The sequence below is a fragment of the Salarias fasciatus genome, chromosome 15 (assembly GCF_902148845.1).
Source record: "Salarias fasciatus chromosome 15, fSalaFa1.1, whole genome shotgun sequence".
Taxonomy (NCBI): domain Eukaryota; kingdom Metazoa; phylum Chordata; class Actinopteri; order Blenniiformes; family Blenniidae; genus Salarias; species Salarias fasciatus.
In genome coordinates, this window is record NC_043759.1 from 15,045,184 (window position 1) to 15,067,051 (window position 21,868).

The window sequence follows — 21,868 nt, forward strand, 5'->3', positions numbered from 1 at the left end:
TTGACTGAGAGTGTGTTTGCTTTCATATTCAGAGTTCTGCTTTGGTCTGAATACAAGATGGGATTTGGTCGTACGGATAACAAACCAGCTGATTTTTCGGGAATTTGTTAACAAGCTGTATGAAGGATTTAAATTGCAGCACCTTAAATGCTTTGGGGAAACAGTGGGGATGATGCATGATGGGAGGAGCAGGTGGAACCAGAGCAATAGAGAAATGGTCACTATAACTTACTTCCTGGAGGCTGGAGACCAGGAAGGGACCACTTTGATCGTGGAAATGTCTTCGAGCTCTAAATGGTTTTGTGTCTGTGTCCCGTCCGGGTCGTCTTACACCCTGACCCCTCGTGGTTGTTGAATGAGAATGAAATGCATTGTCGGCTCTTGTTTTTCTCTGTGGTTTTCCTCTCACAGGGTGTGGCGTGAGGCTCGAGATCGCATCGTTGGATTCCCCGGGCGCTATCACGCCTGGGACATCAACCACCAGTCGTGGCTCTACAACTCCAACTACTCCTGTGAGCTCTCCATGGTCCTGACCGGAGCCGCTTTCTTCCACAAGGTCAGAACCCGGACTCTGCGCAAACAACCCGGTTAATTCCAACATTTTATCCGAGCCGCTGACGCAACTCCCCCGGGCGCTTGTTTTCCGTGCAGTACTACGCGTACCTGTACTCCTACGTGATGCCCCAGGCCATCAGGGACATGGTGGACGAGTACATAAACTGCGAAGACATCGCCATGAACTTCCTGGTCTCACACATCACACGCAAGCCGCCCATCAAGGTCAGTGAGCGCCGCCCGGCTCCGCGGGCTTTGTGTCTCCCTCGGGCTCCGTGCAGCGATATTTTTGCCCACTTAGCTTTGTCATTACTCAAACTGGCAGGTTCAATATTCCACACAAATTCTGAAAAATAAAAAAAATACCAGATCGAACTTGTGCTCCCAGCCCGATTTTTCTCCTGGATCTTTATTGGAAGGACATTTATTACCGGAGAGCATATTTATGGCTAGACCAATAATTATAGCAATCAAGCCCGGGAAGCTGTTGGAACGGAAACCACACCACAGCCCGCAGTTTAAGGTCTTTTTGATTTAGTGGGGTGTTAATACTCAGGGGTGTTTCAGAGGGGAATTAAGGACGACGTCTTTGATAGAGTGTGCTGCATGACAGCGTTTCGCTGCTCGGAATAAGCCTTGTGAATAATGAATTTAGGGCATGTTTGAATGTGGAGTCCTTAATGGTGGATGTGTGTGCGTGTGTGTTGTTGGGAGTGTATTTCTCTATGTTAGACCAAACAAGACAAAATGGGGAAAAAAAGGAAATAAATTACTTTTTTATACACCGCTTGTGCAGAGCTGACAACATCCAAACTCGGATAAAGGCAAGTTTTCTTGCTTTAGACCATAATTTAAAGTTTTCTTCTTAATTCAGGGGCTTCATTTAAGAGCAGAGTCTTACTAAATTTACACTTTGTGGCTTCATAAATTTGAAATAGAGAAATATGCTGAAAAAAGCTCACTGGATAACTGAAAGGAGCTGCAGTGTTTCCTGAGCCATTCATACTGTTTCATAAATAGTCCAGTGTGACATTTGCTGAAGCCAAACCCTATTAACGCACTGAGTGAGCTTAACTGCCCTGAGATTTAGGTTGGTGTTTTGTGTGTCAGAATGTGGCCCAGAAGGGCGACGACAAAACTGAAGCCCAACGCTGAAAGACAATTAGACAAATGCAAAAGCAGAAAACACATCAGCGCTTCAACACAAAGGCAGTAGCCCCAAAAAACATGAAAAAGCAAACAGGCATGCAACAGCTAACAATTTGAGACTTACAAAAACCTAAAATACCTATACAAAATATCGCAGTATGAATGCAAAAGCCTTCAAATACGCATATATGAATGCAGCTCCCCATATTTTAATGCTGAAGCACACAAATAAAATGTATCCATTTGAATAAAAGACCACGATATAAATACAAAAACCCCAAAGAAAAAGGCAAAAGTTGCAACGTGAATGCAAATAAAGCAGTGAGGATGTGTTTTTTTCTTTTGCACAGCAGGTTTATGTTCAAAACATGTTTGATTTTTTTCCCCTCCTATGCTAATTTGATGTTTCTGAGGAAAGGATTTCCTTAATGTATATGTATAAATATTCATCAGACCTGCAGTTGGATGTTTCCATGAAGCTACATGCCGAGGACGATCTCTCTCAGCTCCCCTCCTTGCTTTTCCTGGCAGGTCACATCCCGGTGGACCTTCCGCTGCCCCGGCTGCCCTCAGGCCCTCTCACACGACGACTCGCACTTCCACGAGCGCCACAAGTGCATCAACTTCTTCGTCAAAGTGTACGGCTACATGCCGCTGCTGTACACGCAGTTCCGAGTGGACTCGGTGCTGTTCAAGACTCGCTTGCCCCACGACAAGACCAAGTGCTTCAAGTTTATCTAGCATCGGGGCCGGGTGACACAGCGGAGAGCCAAAGGACTGGGAGTATTTAAAGGGAACAGCAGCTCCCGCCCAGAGCGCTGATGGAGATGGATGGGCGGACTTCGAGGATAAACGCACAAAAAATAAAAGGTGGAGTCTTGGGTTCGGATGTTGCCCGAGGAGACTGACAAGTTAACCTTAAGAGCTCTCGGCTGGCGGTCCAATCCATAACTCCAGTGAAGATTTAAAAGAGTGGGAAGCTGAAAGGGACCACTGCCAACAAAACCCGCCTTTTCAGTGGCCGTCACTCTCCTCCTCACCTTCTTAGATCATGCCCCATCATCAACCACTAGCTTACAGATGTCACGCGCACCTGAGGAAGGGTGTCCGGTGTACAGAAACTCCGCCCGACCAGGGGGAGTTTGTGAATAAGTGAGAGGTGAAGACTCGGCGACTTCAGCCCCGAGAGCCCAGCGTGGCGACGGTACGTGGCTGCCACTACGCTTTATTTTTCTTCTTTCCATTTCACCGTTAGACTGTACTTCTTGTACATGTACGTGAGAGAAGCACTGATGGTCGGAAGTATTTTATTGAACTTTTTTTTTTTTTAAATAATGTTGTTTAAATGTATAAAAATCTCTATATGGAGCGAACGACTTCCAGAATCTCCGTCTGTGGGAGGTCGGAGTCAAACAGGTCGGCCCAGTCATGTTTCAAGCAGAATCACGAGGGAATTCACTCCAGCGGTCACCATAATGCCTCAAACCAGCCACTGGTCCGTCATTTAGTCTGCCCTCATCGTGTCTCCTCGTGTTCGAAGATGGAAGAAATCATGTTGAAATGTAGAAAAAGTCAAGCCACCGCTGCCAAAATCACAATAAATAGGTCATCTATCTACTTAGAATTGTATTTATGCAGCAAGTTGTTCTGTTAGGATGGTGGTAAATAGGAAAAGAGGAGAGTTGGTGTTTTGGTACAGACACATATTTGCTTTCTGGGGAAGAATTCAGCCATTTCCTCTCTGATGCAGAAAAAATATGAACAGAAAAGGACTTTACTTTGTTAGGAAATGCACGCGTTGACTCCGCTTTTCTAAATTAACAAGACATTGTGTAGGAAAAATATTTGGCTCTGTTTTACTAACGGGAAATTTTATTTATTGTAAGAAACATTTCTTGTGCTCTTAATTAACTAGACTAATTATTTAGGAATCAAGTCTTCTGATCTGCTTTTCTGAATTAACAAGATACGTTAGATGAGTTTTTTCTTTGATTTTGAATTTCTAAAGTAAGGTTTCAAATTCTATATAAACAGGTTTCAGGCTCGATGAGATAACGAGAAATACATCTTCAAATTATGTTTCTCTCAATTTTTTGAGGCAAATTATCTTCAACAACTGGACCTTTTTTTTTTTAATCAAAAATATATTTTTTGAACAATTGAGTTTACCTATTGAATTTTTTTTAATCTATTTTTCTTACAATAATTTTAACTTTTTTGTTAGTAATCAAATTAAATGCTTTTATTATAATCATAATAAATTGTACTGGTTTAAAAAAAACAGAAAAATGCCAATGTGTAAGTATTTTTTTTCTGAATTGTTAACTTATAAAGTTATTTTTTTGGCTTGATTGACTGAAATTTGGCACTAAGCAGAACTTGTACTCCCTCAGTCTTGACCTTGTATTCTGATCCCAGTACAGCATCAGCCTGCTCGGTACAGTTTCATCCCTTGTAATCCAGAACATTTAGGAGCCTCTTCAGTCGGTTTAGAAGTAGTTGTTTTGTTTTTTTTAATCAATAAATGCAAAGTCTTTGTGGAGTTGATGCAGCACAGCATCCATCAGAGTTGACCTGGGAGTAGAAACACAGAGAAGCAGGTTTCGAACCTTCAGCCTGCAGACGCTTAGCTTAGCGCCGCATAAAGACCGGGAACTATTCCGTCTCCATTAGAAGGTAACGCGGCCTGATCGCGCCACTAAAGCCCGCTGATTAGCACATTATCACTCACTTACTGTAGAGCGGGAGGGATGCGTCGGCCTCGTCCCTCGGTGGTTTCCTGGCAACCGGCGGAGACGCGAGGAAGTTAATGGCCCTCGCCGGAGAAACGGTCCGGCTCGTAAACTAGCGACTTCTCGCTTTTATTCTCTCATTTCAGTTCAGATTAAATAAATGAGGCTTAATGCGTTCCATCCGAGCTGTGGGAGCTTTTCGGAGCTAACCGGCTGCAGACTGCAGCTTGTTCGATATTTATGGGATTGATTTCTAATCCAGGAAGCAAATATTGGCCAGAATGTGAAACTCTTCTCTTTGTTTTAGAGCTCAAGTATTAGAAGTGTCCGATCATGTTCATGCCAGCCCACCAGCAGTGCGGTCATCTTTGTTTCATGCGTCTCTTTTTTTATTTTTATTTTGTTTTGTTTTATTTTTTTGTAAATCATTGCTCGATGAATGTTTTCTTTGCCAAATCGGTACGATGTCTGCTGCTTTCCGACATCATTTTGCAGGGTGCACAGTGTGAGCGCGCGTGCTGAAGGGATGCAGCCCGGTACACCCCACATCCCCTCCGCACGGTACTTAACCAGGAGCCAGCCCGTCGTGTATTGTAAACTCCTACGACCTTCATTTGACCTTGTAATCTCAACTGGAAAAGTTTCCTTACGTAATATATTCAAATTAGTGTGGTTCCCCAAAAGTCTGTTCTGTGAGGATGTTTTTACCAAGCAGAAAGTCATAAATCCATGTCTCTTGTATATTTATTGAATATATTGTTAAAAAAAAAAGGATTTTCTTTTTTTTAAAATAACTGATAAAGACATGCAATAAAACGACAAGACATGGTAGTTTATTACTCCTAATCACAGAGAAGTCCCGATCCGATTGAGTCGTGGAATGTATTTCATCTCTGAGGAGGAAGGCCAGCCTGTGGCATGTGAGGGGAGGAGGAGGAGGAGGAGGAGGAGAGGTGGGGGGGTCTCAGACTCACTGACCTGGCAGCAGCTCGACGGCTGGCAGTTAACAGCGCCGACCTGTAACCCGCAGCCTCGTAAATTGAGCTTCAGCAACGATCCGCTGCAGACTAATTGAGGAGCGTCTGAAGCCAGGTCTCTGCTGGCTCCGGGTGGCGGCCGCCGCTTCCTAATCCCCGCTGCGAAGCACCAAAAAAAAAAAAAATAAATAAATACTGGATCCAACCTGTTTACCTGAGAGCCAGAGTCGAAGTGCAAAAACCAGTCCAAGTCTTCATTTGCTGCACTAAACTTTAAAAAAGAAGAAGGAAAAAAAAAAACCTTTAACTGGAGCTCCAGAAGCTTCTTAAGTACGCGGCCCTGGGGCCTCAGGTCTGAATCAGCTGCTGTTTCTCCCTCGTCTGTGGTTGTGGACCCCCCCCCCCCCCCCCCCCCCCCCCCCGCCCCTCAGGGAGCGGGGCACAGCTGGTTTTACACAGCCTGGAAGCAGGATGAGTTCTGTCCAGAAGGCTGCAGCCGCCCTGCAAGGTGTACAGAGCAGTGAAACTATGTGCTTGAGCCAGAGCCGCCGCCGCCGCCGCCTGCAGCGCCGCCTGAGCCGCAACACGCCGGAGGCAGCATCACAAATACCAATGAAGGGCAGATGAATGGAAATAAATCCCTCAATTAACTATATGGTCGTCCGACTCATTCTTAAGATGTGTTTCTGCTTTGCATCTACACATTCATTCATGCACTTGTTCTGCATTTAGAGTATTTGGGTGTGACTCGTTATTAAGGTTAGTAAACCAGTCAACCGGCATTCTGCACGTCGCCGTCAACAATTTACTCTCACAAAGGAATTGAACTGGGGTTTGGTGAAATTATCTGTTATGCAACGATGGCTCTCGTCACAAAAAGTGTTTTAGGGAGAGGTTCGTTGCGCACTTATCTTTAGTTGGTTCCACATTTGCATGGAGAATGCATTTGTGGGATGGAAAAAAAAAAAGCGTGGACTCATTGTGAAGCCAGCGTTTGTCACGAGTCGGCCAAGGCGAGCGTGCACGAAAAGCGCGCCCAGGCTGATCGACGGAGCTGAGGTCAGGGTTAATGTCAGAACCTCAAAACGAGAGTCCGCAGCAAACGAAAGCTCTGCTGCTCATCCCACAAATGCATGGTCTTTACACGTGAGGTGCCAAAGGGGGGGGTTCAACTTTTCGGTTTCGTGAGGAAAATAATCCACCAAGCAAATTTTAGAGCTTTTTTTGTGTGTATAGTAATTAGAAGTGGCGCATGATGCTCAAACTGTGGAGAGTCATTGCAACGAAGCAAAAAGGTGTGTGTGTCTGTGTTCTTATTAGATCTTTGTATTTCCTTTTTTAAAATGTCTGTTCCCTGTAGAAGATTCTCGTGTTAATATGTAACTTACATATTTATGAAAGAAGTTGTTTGTTTATGTTGAACCTCACTCCCAACACATGATCTGCTGAAATGCATCTGGTTTCCTCCCACGGTCTAAAAATAGGGATTCTAAACTGCCTGCGTGAGAGTTGTTTATCGTGGTCAGGTGGGATCATTTGCAGATCCCCACCGCTCGGAGTTCAATGAATCATCATTGAAGGACACGTCTTAATTGGCGAATGGCTTCAGGGTGTGTTTTTAAACAATCAGTCTCAAGATTTTGAGATATTCACCCAAATTCCGACATACAATAGCAAAGAAGCCTGGTTAATTCAACCATTTTTGAACCAGATAAAAACATCAATTACTTGAAGAAATCAGTGAGAAATATCAAACAAATACCTAAAATTGAGAAAATTGTTATTTTCAGTCTGTTAGCAGCCATGTTTCTCATATTTGACTGATACTAATGACGAAACGTGGCCCTCACTGATTCCCCGGACCCCTGTTTGCCTCTGCAGTGGTTACCAGTGCTGGTGTTGTGGCCTGTGAGAAAAAGCTCTCTGGTGTCTGTTTTTCCCCCTTCCTGCAGTAAACCAATTGTGCATCGGGCAGGAATGCGAGGCATGTGGTTTTCATTAGATCCTGCAACAACAAAAAATATAATCTCCCGGTGGATAAAGTTTGGCTTTGTGGGGAAAATGAGTGTCGGAGCGGGACGAGGGACGAGGTGTGGCTTCAGGACATGGCCAGGACGGGGGAGACCGAGGAAAAGGGTGGTGGGGTGTCACTGGAGCATGGGTGCGGTTCTGCTCTCTTTTTTTAGTGATCTGCGGGATTTTCTGACTCACGGCAGCTTTTTCAGATGAGTTCAAACTTGGCTTTGTTCCAGATCAAGACCTTGCAGGTAAAATCAGTTTGTCACAGTTTGTCTCACTTGTTGCCTTTATTTAATTTTTACATTTTCCACCCTGGCTGTAATGAGAAACTGCGACTGATCCCCTGGCCGTGTCTTCTCCCGGCTCGCAGGTTTTACTGGGCTGCGCGGGCTCTTTGCATATTCCTCCTCGGCGGGAAGCACCGTGTTTGTACATGAATGAACATGGCTGAGTTGTCAGAAGGCTGAATGGTGAAACAGGCTCAGTCTGTGTTACACAGGAGAAGGAAGCTGCCTCTTTGATTTCAGTGGCATGTGGAGCTGTGTCCAATTCTGCAGGAGACTCGACGAGCACATAAAAAAAAAAAAAAAGAATTGCATTCCTCTCGCTTAAAGTGGCGTCAGATGCACAGTGTGTTGGAGTTATGCAAGACCACTGGGTTTCAGTGCTTCAAAGAAGAGACGAGTGGAACTCCCAAAACACGATCACTGCAATCGCTGGATCTTGCATATTTGTCATTTGCATGAAAACAAACTGTACAAAGCATAGCTCGTAAGCGTCGCTGCAGCATGTAGTAGGCCCTTGGTAACAGTCTTTAGGTGCATTCCCTTTAGTCAGTGGCTACGACCGGTAGAGAAATGTCTGGTATGCTGGTGGCAGCTGAAAAAGCCCAGAAGAGATAAAAGGGAAGGAAGGAGTCCGCTCGTCATGGACCGAGCTCTTTGGTCCAAGAGTCACAGACGCAAAGTGTCTGCAAGTGCCTCAAAATCGTCCTGTAAACAGTTGTTAGTGTACATGCAGGTTTTTTTTCCCCCCCCCTTGCTGGAATATAAATCATTTCCCCCTCGCCGGGTTAGCTCTGTCATCACGCTGCCGTTCACTCTCGACCTGTCGTCGCCTCGCACGGAGCTGGAGTCTGTATCATCAGTCTGCATGGGAGAAAAGTGGCAGGTTATTAAAGGGTGCTCCTCCAGGTTGGGAACCCCCCCCCCCCCCCCCCCTCCAGCGCAGTGACGCCTCTCGGAAGGTGCTTCCAGCTGTTGGGAGTCTCCCCTCTATGTGTCCGTCAGCGTGTGCCAGTGGCAGATCTGCTGCCCCTCCGCCTCCCTCATCTCGGCCCAGTGGGCCTGCTGGTCCTCGCTGGTGCTGTTGAGGCCCAGGGAGACCCAGCCCAGCCGCTCCCTGGGCCTCATGCTGCTCCGCCGGCAGAACACCGACACCACCAGCGACACCTCGGACAGCTGGAAGAGCGCCACCTGGAACACGAAGGTCTCCTTGTAGGTGGGGTTGGGCTGGCCGCGGCACACGGCCGTCTTGTACTTGGACATCTCCTTCCCCTTGGAGTCCAGCATGGTCAGCTTCACATAGGTGTCTGGGAAATAAAAAAGACAGGGGGTGTGGGAGAGCAGAGAGACAGTGCCATCAAGTGGTGGGAGAGGAGCACTACAGACATTTACGTTCAATTCAACTGAAAAGCCTGTTCTTGGTGGGAGGAAACCAGGCGACCTGAAGAAAACCGCACAGGGAGAACATGCAAACTCCAGAAAAGCCACCTGGACTCAAACAACTGACTCTGAGTTGAGACTGCTTACCACTGCACCTCAGGCTTTATTATTGTTGGAATTAAAAGGAGGCGTAAACAAACTGATTCACAAACACATTAAAATAATTATTTACAATTAATGACACGATCTCTGGTTTTCCTGTGCAGTTTGCATCTTTCTCACTGCACTCTGATTCCTTCCCACAGTCCAAAAACTACCATGTGTGTGTCATCGTCCATCTCTCTGTTTGCCCTGTTTAGCATCTCGCAACCCTGAACAGGAAGAAGCTGCCTGGAAGACGGACGGATGAAATGTGGACATGGCCACAATGCTTCTGCTCGAGATTTTTTTTTTTTTTGTGATAACCATAGCCCTAAAAAACATAATTTATTGCAGACACTCTGTTAGGAAAAAAAAAGGAAGAACAAATCCTGCTGACAGCTCATTGTTTCCTGAAGGACACGTTGATAATTTAGCTTTTTAAAGTGACAAAAGAAAATCTCTGCTTCTGATTTTGTCCCTCATCTCATGTTGGACGGACAGCGGGTTCTTCCTGTGTGACGGGTCTGATGTTGTTGGACTATGGGAGGAAACCTGAATAACTATTAAAACCGACACATGCACAGGGAGACCATGCAAACAAAGTGGGCACAATAACCATCCGCCACTGTGCTGCCCTGGAGCCTTCCTGTGCTGAATAGATGTCGTCTTACCTCTCATGATATATAGCTGCCCCCCTACGAAGTGCTTCACACAACAAAACAGACCGTCTGTGGCCGACACACACACACACACACCACGGCACACACAACACAGTGGAAAGAAGAAAGAGAGGAGGCAGTTTAAGGATTGTGACATACACCAGAAGGTCAGCTTTCAGGGGAACTCTGCTGAGCAGCGGTTGCTTTCATATTGCAGATTTAACAGCTTTGGTTATTAAAAAAAAAAGTCGGCGCCGTCGCCAGGAAGCGTTTAAATGTAATGATGCTCAATTTGTTTTGATTGTGTGCTGCCGGGAGTTTTGCCCATCTGCTTCGCCAAAGCAGCTGCCTGATGTAGGAGCGCCCAACGGGGAGGAGGGCTACACCGAACACACAGAGCACAGCACTTCAGCTCCGAGCGAGCACGAAGCCACAGTTAAAGCCTTCGGCGAGGCGGCGGCTCTACTCACTGACGGGCTTTTCAGACGCCGTGGTTTTGAAGTGGCTTCCCTGGATGACCTCGGCCGAGAGGCGTCCCGTGGCCGAGTTGTAGATGAGGCCCAGGAGGATCTCCGGCACGGCGGAGTCCTCGGTGGAGCGGTACGACAGGGCGCCCGCGCTGCGAGACACGCTCACCACAGAGCCGCAGCCCTGGCGAGACAAACCGCAGAGCCGAGTTTTACATTCCACAGCAGTAGAGGCTGAAACATTTCCAACAGATGTGTGAGAGTAATTTGTTCTGAAGGGAGGGACGGCTCACCGTCAGCTCGGAGCCCGGCTCCAGCGTCACCGGCAGAGCGATCTTGCCCTGCAGGTTGAGCTTCGTCAGGTAGAACACCTTCTCCCCCAGGACCTTCTCCTTCTTCATCCGCCTGATGCTGTACAGGCGGAACCGGACCGCGTAGTCCCCCAGGGCATCCTGCTCCACCCTGGAGAACTTGAACGTCTCGGTGAAGACGGGACACGGGCCCTTCTGCACGCCCGTCTTGGCCCGCTGCTTCTTGGTGGGCAGCAGGACCAGGTGGACCTGCCACGAGATGTTGCCCGTCTGCTTGAGGGCCGGGATGTCGGTGGCGGCGGTGACCGTGACGGCCAGCCACTGCTCGCCGGAGTCGTACTCGAAGGCCACGTCCAGGGTGCCGTACTTGGCGAGGGGCTCGGGCTCGTAGGCCGAGGGGAGGTGAAGCCCATCCTGAACGGAGAAGGAAAGAACATCGAGTTCTGTTATCTAAACCTTCCTGTTTCATACAGCTTGGCTGACCTGAGCCATTTCAGTTTCTCTTCTCTCTTCCTGCAGGATCTCTGACTGTGAAACAGGAAGTGTGTGATCTTTCTCTCCTGCCTCTAACGTGTGGATTATGTTTCTGCCTGATTGCACCTTGACAGCATCTCTCTCCATTACAAGCTTCTGACGTCTGATCCTGGATCTGCTGGAGGTTTTTCTTTCTCTTGCCTATGGGAATTGTTAACAAAGTAAACAATCAAGCAATCAAGTAAACTATTCTTTTGTTAATAGTGTAAATAAAACAGAATTAAATATAACAGGTTCCCAAATTTTTTTAAACTGAAAATGTAAAATCCCAGGCCTGAACTTGGAGTTGTTTCTGTCGCCTCGTCACTCACCCTCTCTTCTCGAGTTCAGCTGACCGGTAACTGTAGCTGACACTGTAACCCACCGATGCACCTTGTTATCCAATTACAGTCCAACTTCAACTCAAATGGATGACTTGTGATCAATTTGAATTACAGGACATTTTTTTTCACCTATCCCATTGCCTCTTTCAGGATTTGGATGTGTAATGTTCATTATAAAAAGATGTGCAGACGCAGGAATCCCACCTCCGGGCCCACCACGGCGGTGCTGTCGCTGGGTATGTCCTCGTCGCAGCCTTTGTTCAGGTAGCTCTCCGTGTCCTGGTCGGCGCTGGCCTCGCTGGAGCAGCCGGGGCTGTCGCAGCGCTGCGGGGACGACGCCCTGCGGACTCCCCGCTCCGAGCGGGACTGCGAGGACACGCAGGCCCCGGAGACCTGGTCCTGGTACGGCGGAGGCCGGAGCTCCGTGAGGGAGGACTCTTTCTTTATCCGCTGGATGCTGTTGGCTGCTTCCAGCAACAAAGGAAGAGAAACGTGATATGAAGGGAGCGTTACTGGAGACTTATGTGTTCACTGAGTCAGAACCACATCTGAGTTTTCTTTTAAAAGCCACTTTACCTGAAATTTCATTTACTTTTCTCTAAGATTTTTGTGAAATTCAATCTGCATCCTGATCAGAAGTCTGTGTTCGAAGGGTTAACTGTGAAACCGCAACTGGTTGCCATATGAGAATTGAACAAGCAAAAAAAAAATTACTGAACAATATCGGGCTTGTGGGTCAAATTTAATTCATCTAATTCACACGTGAACCTCCTCGCCAGTAACAAATTGGCCCCCTGGCAGCCTGGATGAAATAACTAAAGTTGCTCATCCATAGTTTAAATAAAAAAATCAGAATGGCATTTTCTGCTCGTTAAACTGAGGCATATATTCGTATTTAATTTAAAATCACATTTACCTTTGTGCTTGGTAACCCTCAGGCGTGACTCGGTTGTGATTCTCCTTCCTGCCTAAAACAGACTTTATGTAACTGCGGTGTAATACACCGTGCTCTCTCACCTCGCTCGCTGGACGCCTCGCTGCTGTATCCTCCCTGCTCGGCAGACTGCTTGCGGCCGCCGCTCCAAGCGGACGTGGCGTTCTGCTGGGCCGCGGCCTCAGCGGGGCCTCGGTCCTCCTCGCTGTCGGACAGCGTTCCCTCTGTATCGGGACACATTGGCACACCGGTGCAAAAAAAAAAAAAAAAACAAGTCTTTGTGTTTAAAACTACAGTGAGGAGGCAGCTGTACTGAATCTGGCACACAGAACACTCCAGAAAGGGTGAATTTGAAACGAACGAGAGGAGAAGATCCAGAGAGCGGCGGCGGAGAAGAAGCAGCACACTCTCTAACCTTGATCTTTTTTCTTTTTCTTCTTGCTCTTCTTGCTTTTGTCCTTTTTTTTGTCCGCCTCTGGAGTTTTCTCTGCTTTCTTGGAACCTTCTTTCGCACTTTTCTTCTTCTTCCTATCTGACTTTTTCTTCTTTGCTGTGGAGGAAGACTTGGAGAGCTCGGCCTCCTCTTCGTCGTCTCCCTCTCTCTCGGGGCTTTCCTCCATCTCACCCTCTTCTTCACCAGCATCTTTGTGTTTTAGTATCGCGCTTTCGGTTTCAGCTGAATCGGGAGTTTCATCACATTCTTCAGCATCTGCTGGGTCTCCAGCCTCGCTCGGCTTCCCGTCTTGTCCAGCAGTGTCTGGTTTCTCCAGAGCGCCGGCCTCCACCTGCTCCTGCTTCCCCTCTTGGGATTCCTCTCTGTGCCTCTGGGCTTCTTTCTCCAGCTGCTTCTCTCTTCTTTCCTTTCTCCTCTGCTCTCTTTTCTCCTGCAGCTCTTTCTCCTCTTTCTTCTTCCTCTCTTCCTCCACCAGCTCCGCTTCTGTCTTTTTAACCCTCCAGCATCCGTCCCTCCATTCCCACTCCAGCTGGCTCGGGCTGTACTCCGCCTCCGCCGCGTCGCTGTTTTGGTGATTCTTTGCGCCTGTGCCGCTCGCCTCTGACTCCCTGGGCATTTGCCACACGCTTTTATTACCGCCGGCCTTGCCCTCCTGCGCGGCGGAAGCCGCGCCGGACTCCTGGCCGCCGCTGGCGTTCTCCCCGTCCTCCTCGTCCTGCACCTTGTTGATCATGGTGCTGACCTGCTCGGTCAGCTGGTCGCTGACGGCGTAGGTCACGTCGCTGACGGCGTTGGCCAGGTCGTCCACGCGGCTGGTGACCGAGTCCAGGATGGAGGAAATGTTGACAGATGGGAGGTTCTGCTGGAAGCTCTTGAAGAAGGCCATCTCGCCGCCGGGGGTCCTGCCGCCACGCTGACCGCGGGATTAGCTCGTCAGAGGCTCTGACACGGACATGTGGTTGTTAGCGGAGAGCGGAGCCAGGATCCCGGCGTGAGCTGAGACCACAGCATCACGGACACTCGTCCTTCAATCTGACAGATTGGTCTGCTCTGACACACTAACCACAATAAAATCATGTGTGTTTATTTAGAAACTTGGATCCCAGCACTCTAAAAATACAAAAAAACATAAATCGTTTACATCAGTTTTCCCTGCTATCCTTCACTAATTCACTCACATTGGTTTCCCCAACAATCTGTCAGCTGTAATCATTCACCTTTACTGAAAAAGAAGAAAAAAAACCTCATGGAATATAAAGATACACTGTTCTCCTCTCATTTCAGACCTCAGTCATCTCCACTCCGGTAATTGTTCTTCCTCTTTGTCTGGCTCCTTTGTCCTGCGGCTAATTAATCAACGTCTGCCTTCAAAAAAGAAGACTTCACTCAGGGGGAGAATAAAGGAGAGGCTCTTAAAAGAGCGCTGACTAAATGCACAGACGCTGTATCCTGTGCACGTACAGGTTTTAGTCAAAAAGCTCCTGCAGAATATACAGTCTGAAGATGATTATTTTTTATTTCAGAGTCATTGATGTCGGTAAGCCTGGTGTGTGTAGATTATAATATTAATAATATTAATAGGATGTGAGTCGAGCTGATATGGATGCAGCTTCATGCGAAGGTATAAAAATGAAGCGCAGCATTCGGCTGGCTTCTGTGTGTAAAAGCAGCCGGTGTGACAGATCTGTAGCGTGTGTTGAGTACCTGGCCGGTTGTTTTTATAGCCACTGAGATGTGACAGATCGTCAGGACTCTCCACTGACAGCTTGTTGCTGAGGTAAAGAAAAAACAGAGCCATCAACGCCATGAAGGCTGCAACGGAAGACAGGACACCCAGAAGCTCAGGAGAGACTGAGGAGAAGAGGAGAGGGACAAGGGGGAGCGGAAGCAAAGGCGGGCAGAAGGAAAAAGAGAAAAACAAAAATTAGACAGACAAACGGGAGCATTGTTGAGTCTGTGGAGGTGTGTGCAGTTGGCTTTATGATTGTTTTTTTTTTCACCCTGTGGTGATCAATAAAAACACACAGATGGCAGCAAGCTTAGGAATGCTCTTAAAAACTTGAAAAGCCGTAAACAACCCCACTTTGATTCCACTAATAAGTTTCTTTGATGATAAGCATCTTATGTTGGATGGAAATTATTCAAATTCCTGTCTTGTCGGGGCATCATTATGAGCAATTGTACTTTTTAAGCACTCTTGTGTTTCTTCCACTTCAAAGGCAAACCAGATCTAATCTACAGCGCCGTATGTAGGCCAGCCATACTCCATGTATCCATGTAGTGCTGTGCTATTTTTATGAGAGCCTCAAAGGGGCTGAATCTGGCTGAAATGTAGACGCACTAAGCCCGGGAAAGAATCTGAGTGGGTCTGTGTTTAATAGGCTGCCGCACAGACACGGCGCGGCGGTAACAGCTGAAGAAAAAGGCAAAGTTGGGGGCACAATGAAGCGTGAACAGCATTTCTGAAGATCAAATGCCTCCGTGGAAAGGGCAGCTGAGAAAATAAAGGACACTGCTGATGAGATTCGGTCTCAGTTTTTTTTTTTTTTTGGATGGTAGAACTACATATGAGCACTGAGGGGATAGTTTTGGTATTTAGTAGGAGACGTTGCAGGGTGGTTTGTACATCTGGTACACACACACACACACTCACACACACTCACACAAACCTGACACAATAACTGTTGCTTGAAACCTTAAACCTACACTCAGACCTAACCCTGCAGCGCCTTTCAAACTCAATAAACAGAGCTCACATGTTGTGTGTAGCAGGTGTTCGCATCCGAGGCAGCCATCGCCGGGTCACTGATTAAATTGCTCGGCGCTGTGATCGCCGCAGTCTCTCCGAGCGCACAAATCAGAAGGGCAGGGTGGAAAATAGAGGCCCCGCTTTCTCTGAGCTCCTAACTTCAGACCGAACTTTTTATGGACGGACTCGTCTCACCATGGCAACAGGCAGAGAGAGAGAGAGAGAGAGAGAGAGACCGCCGCAGTCTGACAGCCGGGGCCGACTGCTGCCGAAAAGATGAACGCTAAACTCCCAGAAATAAAGAGGGAGATAAGAGGGAGCGGTTTGGCAGCAGAGGCTTACCTTGTCTAAATGAATATTCCTCTTTAAATCCAGCTGTTCCCTAAAAAAGCCCTACCAGCAGCACTTCTGCAGCTATAGATAGGAGACGATCTAAGAAGAGGTTAAAAAAAAAAAAAAAAAAGGTGGGCTGCTCTGAAGTAATCCGACATGTAACAAATCCCTCACTCTTAGTGAGGTCCGGCTTTTTCCGTGCTGACGTATCGACCCTCGCTGCTGATTGAGCCAGCTCGACCTCTGCGGCGTTCCGCTGGAGCCGAACAGCTTACGGCCCGGCGCCCCGGGCTGCGATGGCACCGCGTACATGGCCCTGCTCTGTAAATGTCAACGAGAGCTGAATAATTCAACACACCTGAGGTAACCTGATGCCTGCATCAATGTACACTGGAAAAGTGGAGCAGTGGAGCCAGCTGGCCTTCCAAACACTTCGCCCACTCGTTCTCTTTTTTTATATAACACCCATCAGTCTTGGGGAAAGTCTCATATTTTTCTCAGCAGCAGCGCAGATTAAAGTGGATTTGGTTTTACAAGCATATGTCGTCCATCCTGAGTGTGTGCATGCATCATGTTTGTGTATGTAGGCCGAATGGACAAGGGAAAATAAGGAACGAATGTGTCTTTTTTATGGTGTGTGAACTCAGGCTGAACTCAGGACTCTGAACTGAGCCTCAGGATTCAATCTGCTCTCTTTTTTTTTTTTCTTTCAGGTATTGACTTCAGCGAGCCGACTGACAAACATAAAAATGCAGCCACTGAACCATCCGATGTGCTAAGAGCAAGTGAATAATAACCTCGGAGAAATGTGGGCGCGCTTCGATTAAACGTTTCTGCCAATTGAAAACATGAGGAACAAATTACCCTGACACAATTCTGCACTGTGGGGGGACAGTGACTGATGAACACTTCCTCGTCGCGACTGTTAATCCTCATTCATTTACCCATTTATTGACTTTATTTTGAGCTCATGAACCGATGCACGGGCAACTTTTTTAGGACACGCTTGCTTATGGTTGTAGTCAATCTGGCATTGTTGCTTACAGGTGGAGCACAGGTATGAAACAAAACCTGCATGATGAATAAATGATGAACACACAGCTGCTTTCTTTTGCTGAGGTGGACTAAAACTTGATATGCTGTGCATAATTCACATGAAAACATGCTCGGTGAAGTCCGTATGAGGAAGATATTTCTTTCCCAGCAACATTCACAACTGAAAAAAGACTTTTGTGTTTCATGTTTGCCTGGGACAATTTTTAACCAGATTGAGCAGATTATTTAAACGCTTATAGAGATACGTATCCACCAGTGTGGTCGGTTTGTGACGTGGTCTCACCTCGTCTGGCACAGATGAGCTCGTGTACACCACAGTTCCTCCCCCCTCCTGGAACAACAACAGACAGGAAAAGTTGGAAGTCAGGTCAAAAGGTGTGACTGAATTATCTGCAGAAGCATACGGATGAATAAGCTGGCAGATGTACCAGTCAGCATGCATTAAACTGATTAACTGGATCCATGGGATTTTGAAAAAAATGGGTAATTTTAAAACATTCATCTTTTCCTGCGAGGTGGATGAGCGTATTGGCATTTACACTGGAACTATAGCAAGGCTGAGGACAGGACAGACATTTAGAAATGACTTCTCATAGCGAGAAAATAGATTAGGGGCTTAATTAAGTACCTGAAAGCAAGTATTTCCTAGAAATGCACGTGTATCTTTGATATGAATGCACTACTTATGAATCAAATGTGTTCATCATTAGAACTTTGTTATTCTGATTATATTGATATCAACAATAATGAAATAAAAAATAGAGAAACTAGAAGAGTTATTACACTTATTATCTGTAATAGAATGTAAACTGCATTTCCATCATGCAGATTTCCAATAACTAATAAATCGATGTAGACAGAACTCTCAAAAAGGTTCAATCAAAAGAAAAATGATCCACCAAAGTGTAATTAATAATCAACATTTTCTTTATCCAGTTAATGCAATGATCTTTTCCTGTTTCCTATAATCCCTCTCCCTCCCGTTAAGCCAGTGAAGGATACTGAAGCAGGTATCGCTTCCTCACACAGTTATGCACCCAGAGGCTGATGCAAATTCACACACGTCCTTACACTGCCTTTCCAGACTGCACGATCAAATGACTGAGGTGTCTGCGTTTAACCAGAAGAATCCTTTGGCTCTGAATTCAGGACCATTAAAGCTGGTACCGCTCTGATAGCTTGACACAATATTTTGCCCCCGAATGATTAAAAAAAAAAAAAAAAAAGGATTGCTGTATGTAATATTGCTTTCTTGAAATTAGCGATTACATTTTTTGGATGTTGTCCAAGATTCCTGAGCCAAAAGGAAGCTCTGAGGCACACAGCAGACAGGAAGATCCTCTTTACACTCATTCATCTAATAGAACAGAAACTTGTGGTTTCAAGTTTAAATTGTTTTAAGGTGAAAATGACACTATCACATAAAAGTCTATCACCAAAAGACAGAAATTGTTCATTTGTTCTTATTTTCTACCTTTGGGAAGGAGGAACATCTAACACTCATTTTACAAATGATGCTAATGGAACCTATAGTAAAGGAAAACATTTAAAATCACGAGCAGATACATTCTGGAGCTGGAGCACATACTCGTATGACTCAACACATCTTTCATTACGAGGATGATTTCTTCATATGCATGTGTTCTGAAAGCCTAATTATATCCAGATATATCGAATGCATCAGCATGTTACAGCCTTAACTACAGAACATTGAACACAAACACAAACTGTGGCCACTGATGACATATTGACAGGTTAGTGATATCTATAGTGTTGTTTATCATGACAAATTCCAAAATATGTTATGTCCAAGTATTTTTTAAATTGAAACCTAGTTTAGTTGGTTATTTGTGGAGTTTGCATGTTCTACCAGTACGTGCATATGTTTTCTCTAGGTACTTCAGGGTTGTACCACAGTACAAAAACATGCATTAGTACTAACTGTTGAATCTAAACTGCCCATAGGCGTAAATGTGAGTGTGTGTGGTTGTCTGACTGTGTCTGTACTGTGATGGACTATCAACCTGTTCAGGGTGTACCCTGCCTTTCTACATTATGAGCTGGGATCTTTCATAAACCACTGCAAATATTTATGGGAACAGTTGTGGGTGCTGCGCTTTTCCACCATACAATAATTCATGCAAATTTCATGCTGTCTTTACAGAACATAGCATTTTTAAATGCTAAATTGATTGTAATTATCTTCATTATGCAATGCTTGACAGATAAAATAATGACAGTAATTATTCCGTTATAAAGCAAAACAACTGCCTCCAGAAAAGCCAGAATCACATAATGACTGCTAAATATAACAGCCTATAGCAGGAGATGGTTGTATAACCATACTGCATTCAAAAATAGCAGCAGTGCACCTGACAGCACGATTTACACAATAGAATTTTTTCACTCTTATTCTGTTTTTGGATTTGCCAAGGTGAAGACAGTGATTTTAATACATTTTAAGGTGCTCATAAGCAGGTTCTGGCTCATCGGACACCAGGCGCAGGGCTTTAGTGTTACTGAAGATGGATGGACGTAATTGTAATGAAGATTAAATATTTGTGTATTATATATTTCTGTATGATTAAGGGAGAGTAGCAGAGGAAATCTGGGGTTCAGAAGGATGCCTTTTCCCAGCAGACATCTCATATTATAAATGTGTTATAATTTGATAAAGGATTTGGAAATCAGAAATTCAACAACACCACTTTCACTCGAAGTGACAGTAGAGTGAACCTGGGGTATAAACAAAACCAGGGTACCTCTGACCCATGTGCCCCCATTTAAACAAGAGCATCCCTGGAAACTGTTACAAGAATATCCAACAGTCCCACCGAGGGAGAAAAATCCAACTCCAAAGAATATTAATTGAACTATTTCAAATCCTGGTTCATTTGTGTGGATAACCTAATTAAGGGTGGAGAAATGTCATTTCCACGGTGAGGCTGCACCGCCTCTCTCGGGTGTCACGGTGTATCAATAAACGGAGCTGCACGCTCGGGTGCACGTGACACCACAACAAACCGTGTCGGTAACGGGACGGCACGGGGAGGAGGTGATGTGTCCCAGTCACTCTCACTTTAAACCTTCGGGACGGCATTTTATCCGCACCTTGTTTACGGTTTGCACCCAATGTTATCATAATTAATGCAAATGTCAACCGCACGTGCCTCCGATGTCAGCGGAGTGTTTTCAAACTCCGTAATATCCATTGACTGTATCGCGCCGTCGTCATCCGCCAGGTCATCTAGTTCTTTAACATCAGCTAAACAAAGTACCTACAGTGTGGCTTCAAATTACGGTGTGCGCAAACAAACACTCAGAATATTGAAACAAATCTGTGTGTGATCCCAGGGGAGTCTGGATCCATGCTTGAACTGATGCGGCTCGGTCGGTCACCGCATAAGGAACCATTGACTTTTAGCATCACTTCCATCCTCGCGCATCCCACGGAGGGATCACTACCGACCGTCCTGCATCAGTGCGGGCGTCCGTCCCACCTCTGCGGTATGATTTAAAGGGAAATGAGCCTCACGCGAGAAATGAATCGCCGCAAGCGAATTATTTTCTGTCAAGACAGCGTTCTGGATTTGTCCCGAGGAAAGTTTCACAGGAGTCCGCAGGACACCTGACACCGAGTACTTACCGTCTATCGCCATGATGCTGCGTCCCGGACTCTACCAACTCAGAGTGTGTGTGGGGGGGAGGAGGAGGAGGAGGAGGAGGAGGCGGGAGGTCATTCATGTGCCTGTGTGTGTGTGTGTGTGTGTGTGTGTGTGTGTGTGTGTGTGTGTGTGTGTGTGTGTGTGTGTGTGTGTGTGTGTGAGAGAGAGAGAGAGAGAGAGAGAGAGAGAGAGAGAGAGAGAGAGAGAGAGAGAGCTACAGACATGTTGTATAATCATCTCATTGACACCCTCACCGGACAGTGTGTTCATAATAAACACTTGACATTTAAAATCAGGTATTGGACTTTCCCAGCCTGTGTGAAATAATAATAAATCAGTGTTTTATTGTGGGGTGGCGAAAGGAAAGTACTCAACCACTTGGTGAGTGGATTTGATTATGCTGCCTGTTGTAACAGATTCACAAATAGTGTGACTAAAATTATTCATTTTTATTTTAAAGACTGGGCTCAGCTTAGAGCACCTTGGCATGGTGTAAAGAATATAAATTTAGCTTTAAAAGTCATGAAAAAATAAAACTTCCTGATGCAATTTGATGAAACTATACAACTTTCGAACAGCTCTCAGTCTAGTTTTAAAAGTCTTGGTGTTGTTTGCACATTCTGTATCTACTTAACAAGGCAGTTTTATTTGAAGAAAAAATTGCGGAATAAAGTCGGAATCCTGCAGAAAGGGACTTTAAAAAATACACGGTAACACTTTACTTGAAGCACCCCTGTATAACACGATATAAGTACATTATAGCACTGTATAACTACAGTTATAAACACTCATAAATGATCACAATGCTTTTTAATGTCAGGACCTAACCCTATCCCCAACCCAAAACCCTAACCCTATGCTGTGTAGTGGGTTATAAAGCATTATGATCATTTATGAGTGTTTATAACTACTTATAATGTGTTATACCGGGTGCTTTGAGTAAAGTGTTACACATGTTTGAAGTGAACTCAGCTTTCAAGAGAGCAGATCTGTGTTTAAAAATCCAAGTCTTATTGAAATACTGTCTGACTTTAGAGAAATGTGTCTGAAATATCCAGATAGAGGCCAGCCAGTGAAGCCAAGTTTAAGTCTGTTTTAAAGAGTCATGTAATGTCCAGATCATTTAAGAACGATCATGATTTAAGA

General features: G+C 45.7%; 2 protein-coding genes across 2 annotated transcripts in view; one reads left to right on the top strand and one right to left on the bottom strand.

Annotated features, from left to right (window-relative positions):
• The window catches only part of extl3 (exostosin-like glycosyltransferase 3), a 37,548-nt gene extending 31,775 nt beyond the window's left edge, over positions 1-5,773 (top strand). Inside the window, exons 4-6 of the mRNA XM_030109630.1 lie at positions 412-556; positions 652-780; positions 2,236-5,773. Coding sequence (XP_029965490.1) covers positions 412-556; positions 652-780; positions 2,236-2,445 — 484 coding nt within the window. The 3' untranslated portion in view covers positions 2,446-5,773. The remainder of the gene's footprint in view (positions 1-411; positions 557-651; positions 781-2,235) is intronic.
• A 2,907-nt stretch (positions 5,774-8,680) lies between these two features.
• Positions 8,681-20,725, bottom strand: syt14b (synaptotagmin XIVb). Its single transcript, XM_030110879.1, has 9 exons — positions 20,704-20,725; positions 17,341-17,388; positions 14,624-14,770; positions 12,549-12,689; positions 11,736-11,995; positions 10,657-11,088; positions 10,367-10,547; positions 9,909-9,965; positions 8,681-9,023 (listed from the first exon to the last, which is right to left on the bottom strand). The coding sequence occupies exons 1-9, from the start codon at positions 20,714-20,716 to the stop codon at positions 8,707-8,709; spliced, it is 1,596 nt and encodes a 531-aa protein (XP_029966739.1). The 5' UTR covers positions 20,717-20,725; the 3' UTR covers positions 8,681-8,706.
• Between the last annotated feature and the right edge of the window lie 1,143 nt (positions 20,726-21,868).